At 61.2% G+C, this 17,206-nt stretch overlaps 1 protein-coding gene across 1 annotated transcript in view; it reads left to right on the plus strand.

The window, feature by feature from the left end:
• ABLIM2 (actin binding LIM protein family member 2) overlaps positions 1-17,206 on the plus strand; it is a 115,669-nt gene that overhangs the window by 82,182 nt on the left and 16,281 nt on the right. The window contains exons 19-21 of the mRNA XM_047091289.1: positions 1,721-1,773; positions 2,494-2,632; positions 14,022-14,083. Of these exons, the coding sequence (XP_046947245.1) occupies positions 1,721-1,773; positions 2,494-2,632; positions 14,022-14,083 (254 nt within the window). The remainder of the gene's footprint in view (positions 1-1,720; positions 1,774-2,493; positions 2,633-14,021; positions 14,084-17,206) is intronic.

Below are 17,206 nucleotides of genomic sequence, written 5' to 3' on the forward strand. Positions count from 1 at the left end.
GTGGCCTGAACTCCAAGGGCTAGGATTTCACGTCCCAAAGAGCCCCTTGGCTTTTTTTTTTTACACTCGCAAATTACCCCCACTGTGGGGTAATTTGGGGGCCCCCGAGGGCTCGTGAGGGGTGCGCTCACTGACTCACCCGTGAACCCAGCCCTGGAGGCCTTCTCTGGGCTGGGCGATGGCTGCGCTCCCAGGGCTCCAAGTAGCCACTAGCCTGATTGTCCCCAGGGCTTGCTGGGCCGCTGGCTGCCAGGAGTCTTGGCTGATGTACGGCCAGACCCTCGGGGCTCTGCTACCCAGCGAAGGCCGTTGTCTGGGCAACGGGCGAGCCCTGGCTGGTGGGCATGCGTCCGCCTCGGTTCCCTGCCCCCTGCTCTCTGCCCGTCACGGTGCTTGTCACGCAAGCTGGCTGTAAATTGGCCTCCAGGAGTGGAGAGAGCAGGGTTTTCATTTTCACGCTGGAAAATCACTGTCTCTCCTGGAAGGAGGAGAAACAGGTGGCCGTCAGGAGTAATGAGATGTCAGCGTATCCAGAACGCTCTTCAACTGTGACCTTATCTTGTCAAGGTCCTGTAGCCCAATCCCCAATTTCCAAGCTCTCGGGCCTGATGTCAGTCTTGTCCTTGGTGGTGCACAAGGCAGGGTGCTCCAAAAGGCTAGAAGGTCCAAGCCCTCCGCGGGCTTCAGGTAAGAAGCCCACCCCTGGCATGTCCTTCCCGTGGCCTCGGTCCCCGTGGAGGGTGGGGAAGGACGCTGGGGTTCTCCTTTCATCGTCCGTGCATGGGGGTCCGTGTTCTTGTATGGGAAGTCCCGAGTCAGATCCTGAGAACTGTCGGGATGCCCTTGTACGATTTGCTTGATCAGACGTCCTTGGAGGTGATGTCAGCCCAGCTGGGTGACAACCCCCACCCCCACCGAGAAAAAAAAAAAAAGCCCAGTGGAGAATACAGACTCCTTCCTCCTCAGCTCCAAATAGCTCTCTTGGTAGGCACACTACTGCGAAGTGGACTTTCGCTTGCTCGAGTCCGCTGAGGTCGCCTCTGGCTATATGTCGTACGTCCTTTCCTGCTCTTCGAGGACCTTCTCCAGGGGCAGAACTCACTGACTGTTGTGTGTTCTGCGGGCGGCAGGAAGCGAGGGGGGCAGACAGAGGGAGGACTTTGGAGACAGACCATCTGGGTTCAAATGTCAGCCTCTGCCAGCCCCCATCCATGGTCTTGAGCAAGGCCATCATGTCTCTGAGCCTCAGTCTCCCCATCTGTGAAAGGGGTTGCATGGGCATGAGCGGTAGTGCCTTACTGGCTGAGTCGGACACAGTAGGCGCTGGTTGGCCAAAACCTCCTCTTACTTTATGTTAACCTGGGAAAGCAGAGAATGCGTTCTTCCAAAGGCCAAGCGGCCGCATCGGAAAACACGGCTCGATCTCTCTGTTGTGTGTGGAGGGCGGGGGATTGGCTGGAGTTTTAAGAGCTCATCACTGTGCACACCACTCTTGGTTTTAAGAATCGTCACACGTGAGGGCGCGTGGCCGCTGCCCACGGTGTCCCCGCGGGAGCCTTCTCCAGCGTGTCCTGTCCCCCAGCCCTGAAAAGGCACTCGTAGTGTTGACCTTGGCTTGATCACCCTCTGTCTCTGAGCACACTGTGGAGCGGGAATGCTGTGGCGGGGAGGTGCGGCCTAGATGACGCATCGCCCTGACAAGCCGCCTCTTCCCTTCCAGCCGCGAGGCGACCGGACGGAGAGGACGGCAGTTTCGAGCAGGATAACAGGAAGGTAATACGGGGGCAGGTCTGGTTTAAGGCCACCCTGCCCGGAGGGAGCCTGGTTTCGTGGGGATTCTCCAGCGAGGTCCCCTCGCTGACATCCTGCTCCTGGTTGGGTCCCACGAGGCTGTACGCCCCAGGGGCCAGATTTACGAGGTGCCCCCCGCCCCCAGCCTCCTCCTCACACGCAGGACTAGCTCGTCTCCTGCCAAAGTCCCCCTTAGGTGCCCGTGTCACTTTCCTGGTTCTATAACTGAGCAGATGTCCGAAAATAAAGGAAAACACGTCAGCGTGTGTTCCGGGGGCATCTGGGGTGATTGCTCGAGATCGGGCTTGGCGGAGCGCTCCGTAAAGGGTCCGAGGGTAAATATTTAGGGCTTGGGGGCCGTGCCGTCTCTGGTGCGGCTCTTTTGCTGTGAAAACAGCCAGGGGTGGAGCCTGGAGTCACAGGCACGGCCACGTCCCGCAACGTGTCAACTACGAAAGCGGGCTGCGGGCAGGGTTTGGCCCCCGGGCTGAGTTTCCCCAGCCGCCCCCGGCTGGAGAGCCAGGGCCCTTGTCGTCAAGGGAGGGAGGCGTGTGCGGAGAGAGCCCACACCTGGCTCCCCGCCCCCCGTGCACCGCCGCGAGAAGCCCTGACCTCCTCGAACCCATTTTCTCATCTGTAAAATGGGGCAGTGCCACAGCCGATGACCTGGAAATTCGCGTGACTTGTTTTTTCTCTCAGCAGAAGACCAACTGGCTGATTCTCAAGGGGGACGCAGACACTAGGACTAATTCTCCAGACCTAGACAGCCAGTCTTTGTCCCTCAGTAGCGGGACCGATAGAGACCCTCTCCAAACAATGCAAGGGGACAACTTTTACTCACGTGAGTGGTTCTTTTGAGCAAAGAGCTGTACGTGTGGCTTGAAAGGCCTCGCAGCAAAGGGGCCCCGCAGCCTGGAACCCGTCCCCCCAGATCCAAGCCTTGCTCATTAAAAAAAATACATAAGAGCAAACCAGGTAGGAGTGAGGACCCTTTTCTGTTTGAGTTTCCCTCGGACATCGTTAGCTGGCGGGCTGCCAGCGGGCATGCTGGCTTGTCTCCTGGAACATTCCGGAGCTGGCCAGAGCCCAGAAAGCCAAATGGGGCTCCCGGGCTCTTTGGCAGAGAAGGCGTCTCGGGCCGCCAGGCTGGAAGCTGAGGGCCTGTTTCCCAGAGCAGACGTAAGCATGGTCCAGGCAGGGGAGCCCAGACTGGGAGTCAATGACAGGGCACTGCCACCCGGTGCTGGTCCTGAGCAGAGATCCGGGGACTGGGGGCTTCCCGTCCCCAGGGAGCACAGATGACGACTGTCTGGCTCTGGGGGCCGTGAGGGCTGGATTAGGAGTGGTTTTCAGATGTAGGGCGAGGCTCCACACGGTATTCTAGAGGCTGTGAGTTCCCGGGGAGACCACGGCCAGCTACAGGGGGATGCCCCCGGGAGGTCTGGACGTGGTCTTCGGGCCCCAGAGGGGCCGTGGGTGGTGCCCGGTGGGTGAGCGTGAGGCGGAGCGCGAAAGCGAAGGATGGGGACGGGCGTGAGAAGGCAGAGAGCGCAGCGGATGCCGGCTGGGCCGCTCCTTCGTCGCGGGGCCTCTGTCCCACCCACCTGCCTGGCCGGGCGGGTAGAGACCAGAGGAGGGGACACGCACGCACAGCCAGCGCTCTGCCTGGCCCATAGTAGGTGCTCAGCGAACAGACTGTCATTGTCATCCTCACCTCCATGACTGAGCCGTAACGGGGCTGACAAATGAAAGCCTTCGCGGGCAGGGGAGGGGTGAAGAAGGCCGGGCATCGCTGATGGTTGGAAAAGAGCCCCAGGCACAGCAAAGACGCACCGTTTCGTGGATGAGTCTCGTAAGCAGACATCTGTGAGCCCACCCCAGCCCCGCCTTGCGCCTCCGGCCCTGCCTGGGGTGCAGCCTTCTAAATGTGGGGATCTCTGGGCCGGGGCAAAGGGTGGATGTCACCGCGGGAAGGCCACACCAAAGCAGTCCCCCAGAGTGACCCGTCCACCACGGGGGCACCCCTCCCGGCTGCCCGTACCGCCCGCAGGCGGGGTGCAGGCCCGGGGCCGGTCCCAGCACGACCCACCGACCGGGCAGCCGCAGTCCGTCCCCCAGCCCGTCTCTCCTGCAGGCACCCGGCGCCCTGGGTGGCGCGGGACTGACACCCGGGCCCCGGGCCGTTGCTGCTTTGTGTTCCCTTGTTTCTCACGGCAGCTGTTTTGGAAGGCGGTGCCTCCAGCCGCCCTCCTGTGCCCGGGTGTCGTGGCGTTCCCGGCGAGGCCCAGGAGCTCTCAGGAAGCCAGTGTCTGGGGACGTCAGGGTGGCCCTTTCCAGCCTTCCGCCCTCTGCTTGCTGGGCGGGGCTCGGCCCCTCGCCTCCCGCTGACCCAGGGATCCCCACTTAGGCTCGCAGGCCACCCGCGGGAGGAGGGGCACCACGCGGGGAGAGGCCGAGGCAGGAGACGGGCTGCAGGTGGGGACCTCCTCGTGCCGCCACCTGCCGTGTGCCCCGTGCATGCTGCCTTCACCCCGGGAGCAGTGTGAGCTCGCCTGCACCTGCTGCAACCAGGTGCCCCGGGTGTCCCAGAGGTGGAGGACCCCGGCTAGGCCCGAGGCTGTGTGCGCTGATTTGATCGGCCAATCACACACCTGCAAGGTCTTGTTTCGGCCCCGCCCCCACTGTTGCCGCCCCATCACTGGGGCACAGGCAGGCGACCACAGATTGGGGGAGGGGGGTGCTGGTGCTTCTCATCCCGGCACACCTGGCCTTCAGGAATCACCTGGCCTGTGCCAGAATCCACCATCTAACTGGGGAGGTTCCTCCAAAGTGCATACAACGTGTGTGTGTGTGTGTGTGTGGCCTTCCCTTTACCGATGCTTGCTTCTGGCAATCACCATGGTTCTGTCATTCCTTCACTTTCTACGGTGTCCCGATGTCGGCTCCTCTGAGCAGAAAGCCCACTGTGCTATCACACGTGTCCTGAAGACACTGCCTTGTTTACCGATGTGCATGGACCCAGGCTGCTGGCCATGCCCACATCGAGCGTGCCTTGCCAGCTGCCAGCCGATTGAGAAATTCGGGCAGGGTGGGCAGCACCCAGAATCCGAGGGCCAGGTCCCCTCTTTGCCCGGGGCTCCTTGGACTATCCCCGAGCAGCTCCCAACGTGAGTGCATCGACACCGGTCCCATTGGGAGATGACTGTTCTTGAACGAAGCAGTTGCACACGGCAAGGCACGCCCAGCCGCGTCCCTGGGACACCCATCTGTAGCGCGCCCAAGGAAGGTAGGATTGTGACACTCAACACAGTGGGCGCTCAATAAATGTTTGTTGAATTGAGATGCATTAAATTCAACGGGTATTTATTGAGCACCCACTCTGTGCCAGACGCTGTGTGGGGCGCGAAGGGGGGCACCGAGAAGACGAGAGCGGCCCCCGCCCCGGAGAAGCATACAGGGCGCGAGAGAGGCGGAGACGCCGGCGGGAGTGAGCACACGTGCATCCCGCCGCCACCCACCGGGGGCCTCCGAGGGTGACGGGGAGGGGGCACGGCTCATGCCACCCATGACACCGTCAGCACATCTCACCTGGGGCTGAGCTCATCATTCAGTGCTTCATCCATCCCTCCACCAAACATTTATTGAGCACCTACCATGTGCAGGACATGGTGCTAGGCAGACAGGCAGAGGGGAGTGTGGCTCAGGGAAGCAGATGACTGAGGCGCAGTGACAGAGCAGCGCGGACCCCCCTCCTTTGTGGCAGCGGCTCTCCGCTCGCACCGTCACCCCTTCTGAAGAGGGTCTCGTTGAAATATGAGAGACTGCTTTTATTTTCCTTTATCCTACACCCAGGGTCCTATCTGGACCGTGTGTCTGGTACGTTGTGGCACCAGTGAAGCTGACTTTGGCACGGGGAAGGGTGGCACGGAGCGCTTGTTAGAAGCAGAGGGTCTTGAGCCCCCAGAAGAACACGAGGTGACGTGAGCCCCCTTCCGCAGCCTGGACCCTGCGGACGGGCCTGCTGCCTGCCCTGGGTCCCACGTTCCGAGCCCCTGAGGTTCTGCCTTCTCCTTTGAGGTCCCCCACGACGCCCTCTGCGTGGTCAGGGAGGTGTTGGCATAAAACAAAGCCCCAGCCGGCTGGAGACCCCACCCGGAGGACTCGGGGACCCCTAGAAAGACCCTAGCGCTTCTGAAGGAACAGGCCCTTCCTCAGGCCCCAGCACATGTGAGGGATGGAGAAGGGGCCGGGGGGGGGCGGGGGGGAAGCTCTGCTTTGGAAACTGAGGCAGCACAGATGATGGTCCCTGTGGCTTTGGCTTTTGCGTCCCCTTCTGTGTGTCCCTCCCTGTGGAGTCCCGTGTTTGATGGGACGCGCTGGTCTTCGCCCGGGGTCCTGGTGTGGGACCTGGCCGCGGTCGCCTCCCTGGGTCCCTCCCAGCGCCCACGGGCACGGGGGTTAGGAGACAGGGCTCTGCGGCAGCTTGCTACCGGCCTGAGGTTTGGTCAGAGGTGGCCTTTCTCCCGTCCCCTGTCACTCCTCTGGAGTTGCAGGATGGCAACAATTGCTCCCACGTGTCCCAGTCCATGACTGAAAGAAAGAGACCCCGATTCGCCGTCGGCCGGTCTCGTGACAGCATCTGGTTCACGTGGGCCCCACGGCCCCCGGGGGTGGCTCCACAAACCTCAGAACTGAAGAACAACGTCAGGGCTGTTTCCTCCCTCACGACGGGCCAGACGAGGCCCAGGGGGAGGGCGCCACCCTCCCGACCTTCGGCAGATACCTTCCCGAGCACCTTCCGTATTCAGGCCCCGCCGTAGGTGCTGGGGGTAGAGCAGAGGCCCGAAGAGATGACACCCTGGCCCGAGGAGCCCAGCTGCTCGTGGGGTGGGGGCTCAGGAGCAGAGTTAGAAACTAAGTTCCATCAATGCCGTGCAGGTAAGGAGGCCAGGAGGTGCTGGGGACAGTCTTCAATACGGCGGCCGGGGAAGGGAGACCATATCTGAGCGAGACTCGAGGGGGTATAGGCTCGAACCAAGTGGACACTTAGAGGAAGACTGGCAGGCTTGTGGGTGGCAAGGGGGCCCGTCTAGTAGGGGTGAGGGCTGCGATGCGCGGGGTCATGGGGGACTCGGTCACCCGGGGACGACTCCAACCTGGCGTCCAAATGGAGCTGTGGTCCTGGAGGGTTCCCGGCAGAGCCCTGACCTCGTCGGGCCTGAGTGGGGGCACGAAAGACCATGTGAGGCCATTGCCATCTTCCAGGTTGGGGGACAGTTACTGGGAGGGTGTCCTGTGGGTGTGCGTTCCTAGCAGAGGGTTCCTTTGGGGAAGGTGTCCTGGGGGGGGTGTGTTCCTGGGGGAGAGTGTCCGGGGACAGGGTGTCCTATGGGGAGGGTGTCTTGGGGGGGTGTCCCTGGGGGGGCATCCTGGGGGATTGCCCTAGGGGAGAGGGTCCTTGGGGGTGCTAGGGGGGTGTCCCCGGGGGGTGTTCTAAGCAGCACACGCGGCATGTACAAACGAGCTGAGGTGAGAAGTGGGGTGGCCATTTGGGAAACAGGAGGCCAGTGGAGTGGCAGGGGAGGGACCAGCCGGGACCGAGCTGGTCTGTCGTGGTGCCAGGAAGCTTCTCTGTCTGCTGAAGAACGGGCCAGCGGTGCAGGGGTGCGGGCAGGGGGACGAGGCAGTCCGTTCTACGTATGGAAAACCAGGACGGACGGGCAACTTCACAGAGGGTAGAATGGAGTCTGCCAGGCCAGGAAACGAGGGATTGGGGTGTCCACGGAAGCAGCGGGGAGCCCCTTGAGTGGTCTGAATGGCAGGACCCTGTGTGAGCAGGTAAGGCTCGTGTGGCCGGGGGGACGGAATCAGGAGTGACGTGGGGTAGATGGAGGTGCCTTTCTTCAGAGATAGGGAAAGAACCAGGTGGTTCTGGGAGGAGCCCATCGAGCCGGAAGCCTGAGCATCCAGGCCCAGCTGGAGGCGGGCGGACGGGCTGGGGGCTCAGGAGACGTGTGAGCTCCCAGCAGAGTCCCCGAGGGTCCTCGGCGCCCGGAGGCGAGTGGGTGGCCTGAGGCCCAGGACTTTCCGCAGACGGGTGCCCGATAGACCCGTGTTCCTGAGATCGTAGCACGTTCTCCAGAGGGTCTGAGGCCCAAATAAGGTGTGGTCCTCTGGGTTTACTCCCAGCTCTCTCTGGGTCCTTCTGTTTTTCGTCTCTGCTGAATCCTGGAGGAAAGGGGAGAGAAAGAGTGGGCGGGCGGGCAAGGCGCCGTGTTGGGGCACAAGGAGACCCAGATGAGCCACTAGGGATGAAGACAGCCACGGCTAGGGGAGTGGGCCACGGAAGCCAGGGGCGGGGGAGGGGGGGGACGGCCACCTGATCAGCAGGTGGTTAGGTCAGCTGGCGTGGAGGCTGCTGGGGAGGGCGTGGCCAGCCGCGTCTTTCTGCAAGACCGTGGCCTCCAGCTGCATGGACAGATCGCTCTCTTTCTCTGCTCCCGTCCAGTCCCTAGAAAGAGCAGTGGACCCGCCAGACGTCACGGAGGGGACCCTGACCCAGAAAACCCTGTTGGCCCCTCATCGCTAGAGACCACCCCAGCTGCGAGAGTGGGGCACCCCGGGGCAAAGCCCACCGCCCTTTGATGGGGGTTGGCTGGGGACTCTTTGCTTTTAGCCAGATCCCCTGTGTAACCGCTTCCCAGCAGGCCTGCCCTCGGGGACCGGGCGGGGTGCGGCGTCTGGGTGGTGGGCAGGGGCATAAGCCGAAGGCAGTGCCGTGTTCCTGGAAAGGAGCCGGTGTCTCAGGTCACACCTCTCAGGGCTTCCTTTGCTCCCCTCCGAATCTGCCTTGGGGTCTTGAGACACCCCCACCCAGCTGGAAGCTGGCTCCCCTCCCCCATCCCAGGCCGGGAGCACTTGATCAATGACCGTCTGTGTCCTTTCTCCCCCCGGGGACGGGGACGGTTAGCGCCTGGGGAGCGCTCGCTTCTCAGTGCTCGGCAGTGCTGTGCGCTGGGCTTCGGGGACCAGCCCCCTCCTCTCTTCGTGGGACACAGCATTGCTTCTGGTGGGGGGGGAGGGGGCATGACAGTGGCTGCCGCTGATACAGGCAGCAACGGTGTCCACGAGGTCACAGGACGGGCCGGCAGGGAGTGCTAGATCCGGTGCTGGTCCACTCGGACGTGAATCCCAGCTCGTCACTTGCCTTGTGACTTTGGCACAAAAGCAAACTTGTCTGCTTTGAAAATGGCCTCGTCAATGGGGATGATCCGGTCGTCCTGGGAGGAAGCACCTGGGCTTTGGGGGCTGACGTGTGGGCACCCGGCATCCTGCGACCTGACCCTTGGGGGATGTCTCGGCAGAGCGCGGTCAAGTCCGTGGCCCGGGTCGCGGTGAGCCTTCCACGGCCCCCTCTCGCCGGCTTCTGAAGCCTGGAGCTTGGACCGTCTTCGGGCCTCCTGTTCACGGTCAATCGGGGTGGAAGGCAGTTCCAGCCGGTGCAGGACCCAAACCTGTGCAGGGCCACACGGCCGCAAAGTCGCGGAGCCACGCGTCAGTGGAAAACCCGTTGTGGTTCTGGCAGAGCTGACAAAGGTCTGCCCAGGGAAGCACCGAGAATGCCAGGTTTGCACCGAGAATGCCTGGAGGCTGTGATGGTCTCGGCTGCTCTCCAGCTGCATTGGGACCAGCCGCCCGCCCCCGAGATCCTCCCCTTGAGGATACTCCAACCGGTCGGAAGCCAGCCCAGAAGAGGCCCAGACCCGAGGAGACCGGGGCCCTGAGAGCGGTCCCGCAGGACGCCAGGGGCAAGGCTGACACCGGTGGGCTTCTGAGAGGAGGTGGCAGGGGAGCCCGTTTGGCGAGGACTCGGGGACGGGTGGGCGTCCAGCACCTGCAGAGCTGATGAGACTGACGACGACCCAGCTGCCGCCTCGTCCGAGGGGCAGTAGACCTGCCTTCTCTCAAGTACACACAGCAGGCACTCTTCTGGCCACCCAGTGTCATCTGACATGCAGGTGCCTGAAAGTCCCCCCCCCCCCCCCCCCCCGCAAAACCCACACCAGGCAGAGCTGCTGGAGCGGAAGGGATCACTGGATCCTGAAGCCGGAAGTCCCGGGCTCTTGCCGTGCCCTCGCTGGGAGCAGACCTTGACCTTTAGGGGTCATTTGTTCTCACTAGGCTCCCGCTTCGTCACCCGTAAAGGGAGGCCATGTGTAATGGCAAGGCGTATGAGGGTCCCCTAAAGTCTCTGAATGTGTGGGGGGACTTTTTAAACTGGTGGCTCTCAACCCTAGCTGCACATGGGGTCCCTGGGACCTCTAAAATCCACTGATGGCTGGTCCCAGCCCCAGAGAGACCAAGTTTGACGGGTCGACATGGCACCCTGGTGGGGAGAGAGTGGACCCTCCCCTACTATCCCTGCTGGTCCGCACTACGTATAGCCAAACCCCACCCCCCGAAACAATACAGCAGACAGATCACAGAACTCTCAAGGGTGGAAAGAGGAGGTGGGCTGGACCCCAGGACTCGAGGGACAACACGGGACCCACGTCTCCCACCTCCCATGCAGTGGCACCAGGGGCCAGGTAGACGTCTCGCTCCCCTGGCCACACCAGCAGATGTGAAGCGGGAGGCCCGCTGGCTCCTGGCAGCCTGGAGGGTGGGCCTGGGAGGCCCTCTCCACCACGGCTGGCATCTCCCACCCCCACCTCGGGGCACGGAGCCACCAGGGAAGCGCATCTCGCCCCCGCAGGCAGTGCCGACAGGCACCGGCTGGACTCGGCCGGTCTCAAGGGCCCTTTGACAAATGTTCTGAAAACTGGCTTGTCCTCGAAGCCACATCCCCCACAAACCCCATCTGCCAAACCCAACCAGGTGGCGGCGGCCTCCGTGGGAGGTTTTCCTGGGACCCGGCGTCCTCGTCCTCCGACGCAAAGTCTCAGATGTCTGGGAGACGATAGAGGACTACTCCAAGAGCCATGAAGATAACAATCTGGGTAAAAACAAGCAACAAACACGACATGGAGAAGGACTGGATGTTGGGGCGCCTGGTGGCTCAGTCCATCGATCCTCCGACTTCGGCTCACGTCACGACCTCACGGTTCACAAGGTTGAGCCCCGTGTTGGGCTTTCTGCTGTCAGCACGGAGCCTGCTTTGGGTCCTCTGTCCCCCTCTCTCTGCACCTTCCTGCTCGCTCGCTCTCTTTCTCTCTCTCACTCACACACACACATAAATATTTTAAAAACGAACTGGATGTTGGGGTTCCCAGACAAGGACCTTGAGTGCCAGCAATCAGAAGAACACTTCAACAAGCAAGTACAGATACTCTGGAAACAACCAAAAATGTAAAAAAAGAGCCAAACGGAAACGATAGAAATGAAAAAGAAAATAATCAAAATTTAAAAATCATCATGTAGATTCAATAACACAGCAGCAGGACATGACAGAGGAAAGCTAGTGGTCCCATAGATGGAACAGCAGAAGGGACCCGGTCGGCACAGCAGAGAGAAAACAGCAGGAAATAAACGAACGGGGCCTCGGAGACCTGCGGGGCAATATTTGTAGCATTGGAGTCCCAGAAAGAGAGAAGACAGTGGGTTTGAAAAAGTACTCGAGGATGTGGCCGAACACTTACCAGATGTGGCAAAAGATATAAACCTACCGGTTCCAGAAACTGCGTGAACCCCAAGGGGGATGAGTCCAAGGTAATTCACTCCAGAACCCATCACAATTGAACTTCTAAAATCTAAAGACAGAGGGTCGAAAATCCTGAAAGCAGCCGAGACAGAAGACAGACTCCCTGTAGGGAAACGCCGGTCTGGAGGCAAGCATTTCTCATCAGAAACCACGGGGGCCGAAAGCAAGTTGCTCGTCCGCGTGAATTCCATATTGGGGGAGCACATCCTCCGGGAATGAATGGGAAACGCAGAAATTCTCGAAGGAAAAGTAAGAAGTTTTCACCAGCAGACGTTCTTTCAAGAACTGTGGGCGGAAGTGGTCCAGGCCGAAAGGAAATGCTAAGAGAAGGTTGGAGCTTCTGAACAGAAAGCCCATCGGAACAGGCAAAAAATGGGGCAAACGTGATTGGCTCTTCTTTTCGTGAGTTTCTGAAATCCTGTTTGAATCCCGGTGAAGCGAAATTTCTAACGTTATCGGATATGGGCGCTCAAGGTAGGTGGAAGGAATAGCTGTGACAAGTGTCACTAAAAAGGAGAACAGGGTGGCCTCTGGGGAGTAGGGTCTCTGCATGAGAAGCAGTAAAATACAGAGGCTGGCACTTGGCGGTCTGAACAGGGGACATTGTAACAGCCGTCCATGTGACAGCAGGGCCTCCAGGTGACGGCTAGAGGTGAGGGCATTGCTGTTCTTGAGGCCCTAAAGCCGTGCTTCCCGAACCGTCACGATGCCCCGGAGGGCTGGTGAAAACCCAGCTCAGGGGACCCCAGCCCTGGATTCTGATGCAGGAGGTCGGGGGCGGGGCCTGAGAACTTGTCTTTCTCACCAGTTCCAGGTAAGCCGATGCCGCTAGTCAGGGACCCCACTTTGAGAACCACTGCCCCGGCATCTTTGGCTGATAAGGGCCTCCTGTGTCTCGGCGGAGGGTCCCTCAGATCCTCGACCGGACAGCCCCACGTCCCCAAGTGTGCCTGGCTCTATGTGTAAATTAGGAGGGACCCCAGGACTGTGAGTCAGGAGGCCTCATTTGCATCACGGGGCTGGGCGCCCTCGGGCAGCCCCCCCCCTCCACGATCTCTGAGCCTCGATTCGCCTTCTGTAGAATGGGAAGCTAGTTGATGACCTGGAGGAGGCTTGAGAGAGGCTGGGAGGAAGAGGGACGGCAAGAGTGGGGCTGGCCCCTCGCCCCTCACCCCACTTCTGTCTCCCCTTCCCCCTGTTTTGTGTGTCAGTTCATGTAAAATCTCGCGTGGCGAGAGGGCGCCTTTGCTCAAGGAAGCTTGAGAACCCTGCCCTCGATGTGGCAAAAGGCCCTTTCTGACCCGCATCCAGGGCCTTCCCACAGGCCACCCGGGAGCAAACAAGTCCCCAAGACCGGTTCCCCAGCTGAGGCATCGCCTACAGGCTTGCCCGTGTCCACATGCACGCAGAATGTCTCCTTTGTCCTCACAGACTCGGCGAGGACTCCCAGAGACGAGGGCATCTGGATAAGTATCCTTTGCTCAGAGCAGGGCCGTCCTGGAGTGGGTGGGTGGGCAGTTCTGTGCGCGGCACCCAGCTCATCCGAGGCCCTGTCCTCCGCCCTTGGTCCGGTGTGCACATGGCCTTGTGGACGCAGAGACGTGCTCCGCCCCCCGCCGGGCCCAGCAGCCTGGAGGCTCCCGGGGTACGTTGCTGCCTGGGCTGCTGGGTCCCGGCCCGGTGCTGGGAGCCAGGACCCCCGGATGGAGCAGACGTGGTCCCTGAGCGTTAAGGGCCCACAGGGACCGGGGACAAGCCTCCCGAAGGTGCTCCCCCAGAGTGGGGGTGGCCCGGCTCTGCCACTCGTCCTCGCCTTCAGGACGCATCCCACACTCCCCTCTCGGCCAGAAGGACGTCGCAGAGAGCCTCCGCGCTGCCCTCTCCAGGCACGTGCTGCAGGGGCGTAACTGGGAGATCTCAGACCCCGGGGCCCACGCGGGGCAGCCGGGGACCTGAGCCATGGAGGTGGAGCAGGTGTGGGGGTCCCACGGTCTCAGGCCAGCCCTTTTCTGCTTCAAGAGAAGCTGGACATTAGGCTTTTAATGTGACCCCCCACAACTGCAAACAGCTTAAGGTCTTTTAGAAAATAAAATAGTTTTCCTGCCACCTTCTGCTGGCGGCAGGCCTCCGTGTGTGGCCTCTGGGACAGGAGGGCACAGCCCTACCCTGCACAGGGGTCCTGACTCTGCCCCCAGCTCGCCGGGTCCACCAGGCGAAGAGCGCGGCCTGGGGGACCGGTGGCACCAAGGCCTGAGGCCGTCAGAGAACACAGGTGCCCACCGGGACCAGGGCTGGGCCCCAGGGTGTTCCTGGGGTCCTAGGCGGGCTCAGGGACATCACACCCTTGCTGGCTTCCTCCTCAGTCAGCGCCCTGGAGACAGAGGCCATGACTGAGGGGGGGGGGGGCGTGACCTTCAGGGGCCTTTCTGGGTGTCACCACCCAGCCCCGCCGGCCGGGGCTGAGCCTTTCCTCCCCTGCCTGGCCGAGCCTGCGTGCGTGCGTGACAGAGCTGTGCTGTGTCTGTTTCAGGATCCCCCTATTCCAAATCTGACCCTCTCCCAGGACACGGAAAGAATGGCCTGGACCACCGGGTAGGTACTCGACCCCTCCCTGGCTCTCGGTGCACTAACCGTCACCCGCCGTGAGCCTGAGCGCGGGGCCCACACGGCCAGAAGGAGGGGCCCGGGGACCCCGCTCGCCCACCAGCTCTTGCCTGCTGTCCCCAGGGGCCCTGCTGTCACCCCCGCAGACCAGGGCCAGACCAGAACTGGGACACCCCCCTCCCCTCTGAACCCGGCCCCCGGCTCCCAAGGAGACCTCAGTGTGGGGGCAGGGGGAGACAGGGGCCACCCAGAGTATTCAGATCCTCTGAGGCCCCTCCTGGCTCACGTCCTTCTTCTGTGACCCAGAGCCTATCTAAGGACCTTAAAGGGTCGGCTGGCTCACGAGCAACGTGAACCGAGGACCTACGTCCGTTTCTGGGGTGTCGTGACCATCAGGACTGTCACCGCTAGTGGTGTCATTAACATCTGTGACTATTATCGTCCCCGTTATCGTCCCTAATGATGCCGCTTCCACCTGTGATCATTATCGGATCCCACACCGTGTCCTTGGCTTTCTCTTGCTGCCCCCCAGCTAAAGGCTGGTTTGACCTCCTCGTCTGCTTTTCCCAGTCTTGGGACGTGGGAATGTGAGCCCGGGTAGTTTGGCACCTGCCTTGTCCCCACGGGAGGTCTGGGCTCATTTTTGTTGCTGTTCCTGTGGCTTCACTAGTCCCCAGTGAGGACTGGGGTGGGGCAGGTGTGATGGCACCAGAGCGCCGCCCCCCCACCCCCGCGCCCCGGCAACAGCCCCGGGAGACCCGCGGTCAGGCAGCCTCTGTTGTCTGAGGACGTTTGTCTAAAACCGAGGCAAGTCGTTCCGCAAGAGAAGCCGCTCAGAAGTCACCCCCTGTGATACCCTGCAGTGGTCTTGGCAGTAAGTGTATGATGCTGGGGACAGCCTCCCCCGGTCTCCCAGGGCAGACCTCACATCCAGGGTCCCAGACAATCCAAGAACAGGGATGCCTCGGGCGTTTTCTCCGCCTTCTTTGTCCTCCTCAGGCTCTGGCCCACCTGCTGCTGTGTCTGTCCTGGGCCCAGGCACCTCTGCATGGTTTGTCTCTAGTGAACCCCCTCTTGCCACTAACCGCACCCGCGTTCTGGAAGGGGCCGAGTCAGGGCACACGCATGCGGCATGCTTCCCTGAATTTCCTTCTAAGGATTTCTCCAGCCTTCATCCTCAGTGGACGGCGGGGAGGGCACGGGGTGGGCGGGAGATGTAAACCCTCGGGCTCGGGGTTAGGCGTCCTGAAGGTGGTGGGGAAACCATCCCAGAACGTTCTCCGCACACGTGGAACAGCTCTTGTGTGGCTCGGGGGCCTACGAGGGCGGTGGTCACAGGCTAGGCCATGCCAAGGTGCCCCACCCCCCACGCCAAGTCCTGGGACTTGCCCTCGTTAAGAGAGGAATTCTCCGCACTCTGGTCTTACATCATTGGTGCCTGGGCCGTGCATCCTCTGGGGAGATGCCCTCCTTGGTACGTGCCGGAATGAGCCGGATTGATGCCCCAGCACCTGCAGAGAGCGCTGTGGCGTCACACGCCCACCCCCACCCCAGAAGAGCTGGGAACGGCTGATCCAGACACCCCAGCATGGGTGCAGTGTTCATTCCCTCTCCTAGAGCTAGTGAGAGCAGGGGCTCCAAAGCACAGGTGCACTCAGACCAAAAACCCATGACCGCCAGCCACAAGGGAGCAGAGGAGAAAAGTATGAAAGAAGTTACGTACCAGAATTATGCAAGAAACAGAAGAGCCTGGTATGAGCAAAACTGCTGAAGCTTAGCTCTGAGCTTCCTAGCGGCCAGGGCAAAGAGGCAAACGGGACTGGCTGTGTAGTTCCCATCTGACGGGAAGAAGGAACTCAAGTTCATCAGGGGGAGACGGAGGTTTCTAGTTCTTGCTCTGAGAGGGATTTGTCACAAGGGGTCACCACCCCGTGTCCCAAGGCTCATTAAAATACCCTGATAACCAGCCTGCCACAAAGCCTACCTGTGGTAGCTGCTCATCTCCGTGGAAGGACCAGGGCAGTGGCCACTGGTGGCCATTCCTGTGGCTGGCAGGGTGGCTCCCCCTGTGCCGCCTGGTCTGCTATTAGGAGAACGACCGCCGGCCACCTGATGGCAACGAGGAGCGTAATTGAATTCTCCGAGTAGAAGGCAGAGGCTGTCGCATTGTAGTAACGGCAGGCAGAGGGGACGCTAGTTTGTGAGGACACACGGTATCGGGCAGGTATTGCCGTCGTACGTGAAAATGCCCCGAGCCACCCGGCAGTGCCGGAGACCCGGATAGAATACAGGACGGCAGGCAATTGGAACATGGCTTTTGAGATCAGACGTGCGGATCCGTCGAACCAAAAGGCACGGGAAGCGAATGGCGCAAGTGCACGGTGCAGACGGCAAGCAGCCTGGGGGATCTACGGGGGACGCGTATCTTGCGAATCAGGCTTCCACGTGTCCATCAAGTGTTTGCCAAAACGTCTGTGTGCAAGGAAAACCTTGGCGAAGAAGTCTGATGTCTCCCAGCCGTGACCCTGCAAAGCACACGTACCGCAGTCAGCCCTCGGTTGGCCCCCAGCTCTGGCGCCGGCTCTGGGCGCGTTTTCGGGCCACCCGCCCGCATTTCCTGAGGCTCTCCTTCCTGGTCTTTGAAAACATCACCCCTGCCTCTCAAGGGCATCGTGAGGACCCGCGACCGTTAAAGCGGGTGGCGTCTTCTCCGTGCGCGCCACGGCACGGTTCCCACACGGGCAGTCGTCATCAAGGCAGAAGCCCCCTGCCCTTTCTTGCTCCCACACGGGTGGCTGTTGGCACATTCCGATGGGAGCCTCAGCCGGAAAATAACGGTGACCGGCCACCGTTCCTTTCCTACTGCTAACAGTTGTGGTCTGATTTTTGAGAAGTGAAAAGACATGGGTTGAAACGGTCACGGTTCTGTGGATTCGCTGTAGGACCTCGGGCTCGTGGCTTGACCTCTCTGAGCCTCGTCCATAACGTGACATGATGGTACCCGTCTCCTGGGTTGGCAGCAAAGATTGTGGGATGTATCTGGAGGGCGGCTGGCGCACGGAGACTCCAGCCAGTGGGAGGGGTTACTAACTGGTTGCCTTTAAATTCCCT

The sequence above is a fragment of the Lynx rufus genome, unplaced genomic scaffold (assembly GCF_022079265.1).
Source record: "Lynx rufus isolate CCGP_SWC_20201006 ecotype Redwood Valley unplaced genomic scaffold, mLynRuf1.p SCAF_3, whole genome shotgun sequence".
In the NCBI taxonomy this organism is placed as follows: domain Eukaryota; kingdom Metazoa; phylum Chordata; class Mammalia; order Carnivora; family Felidae; genus Lynx; species Lynx rufus.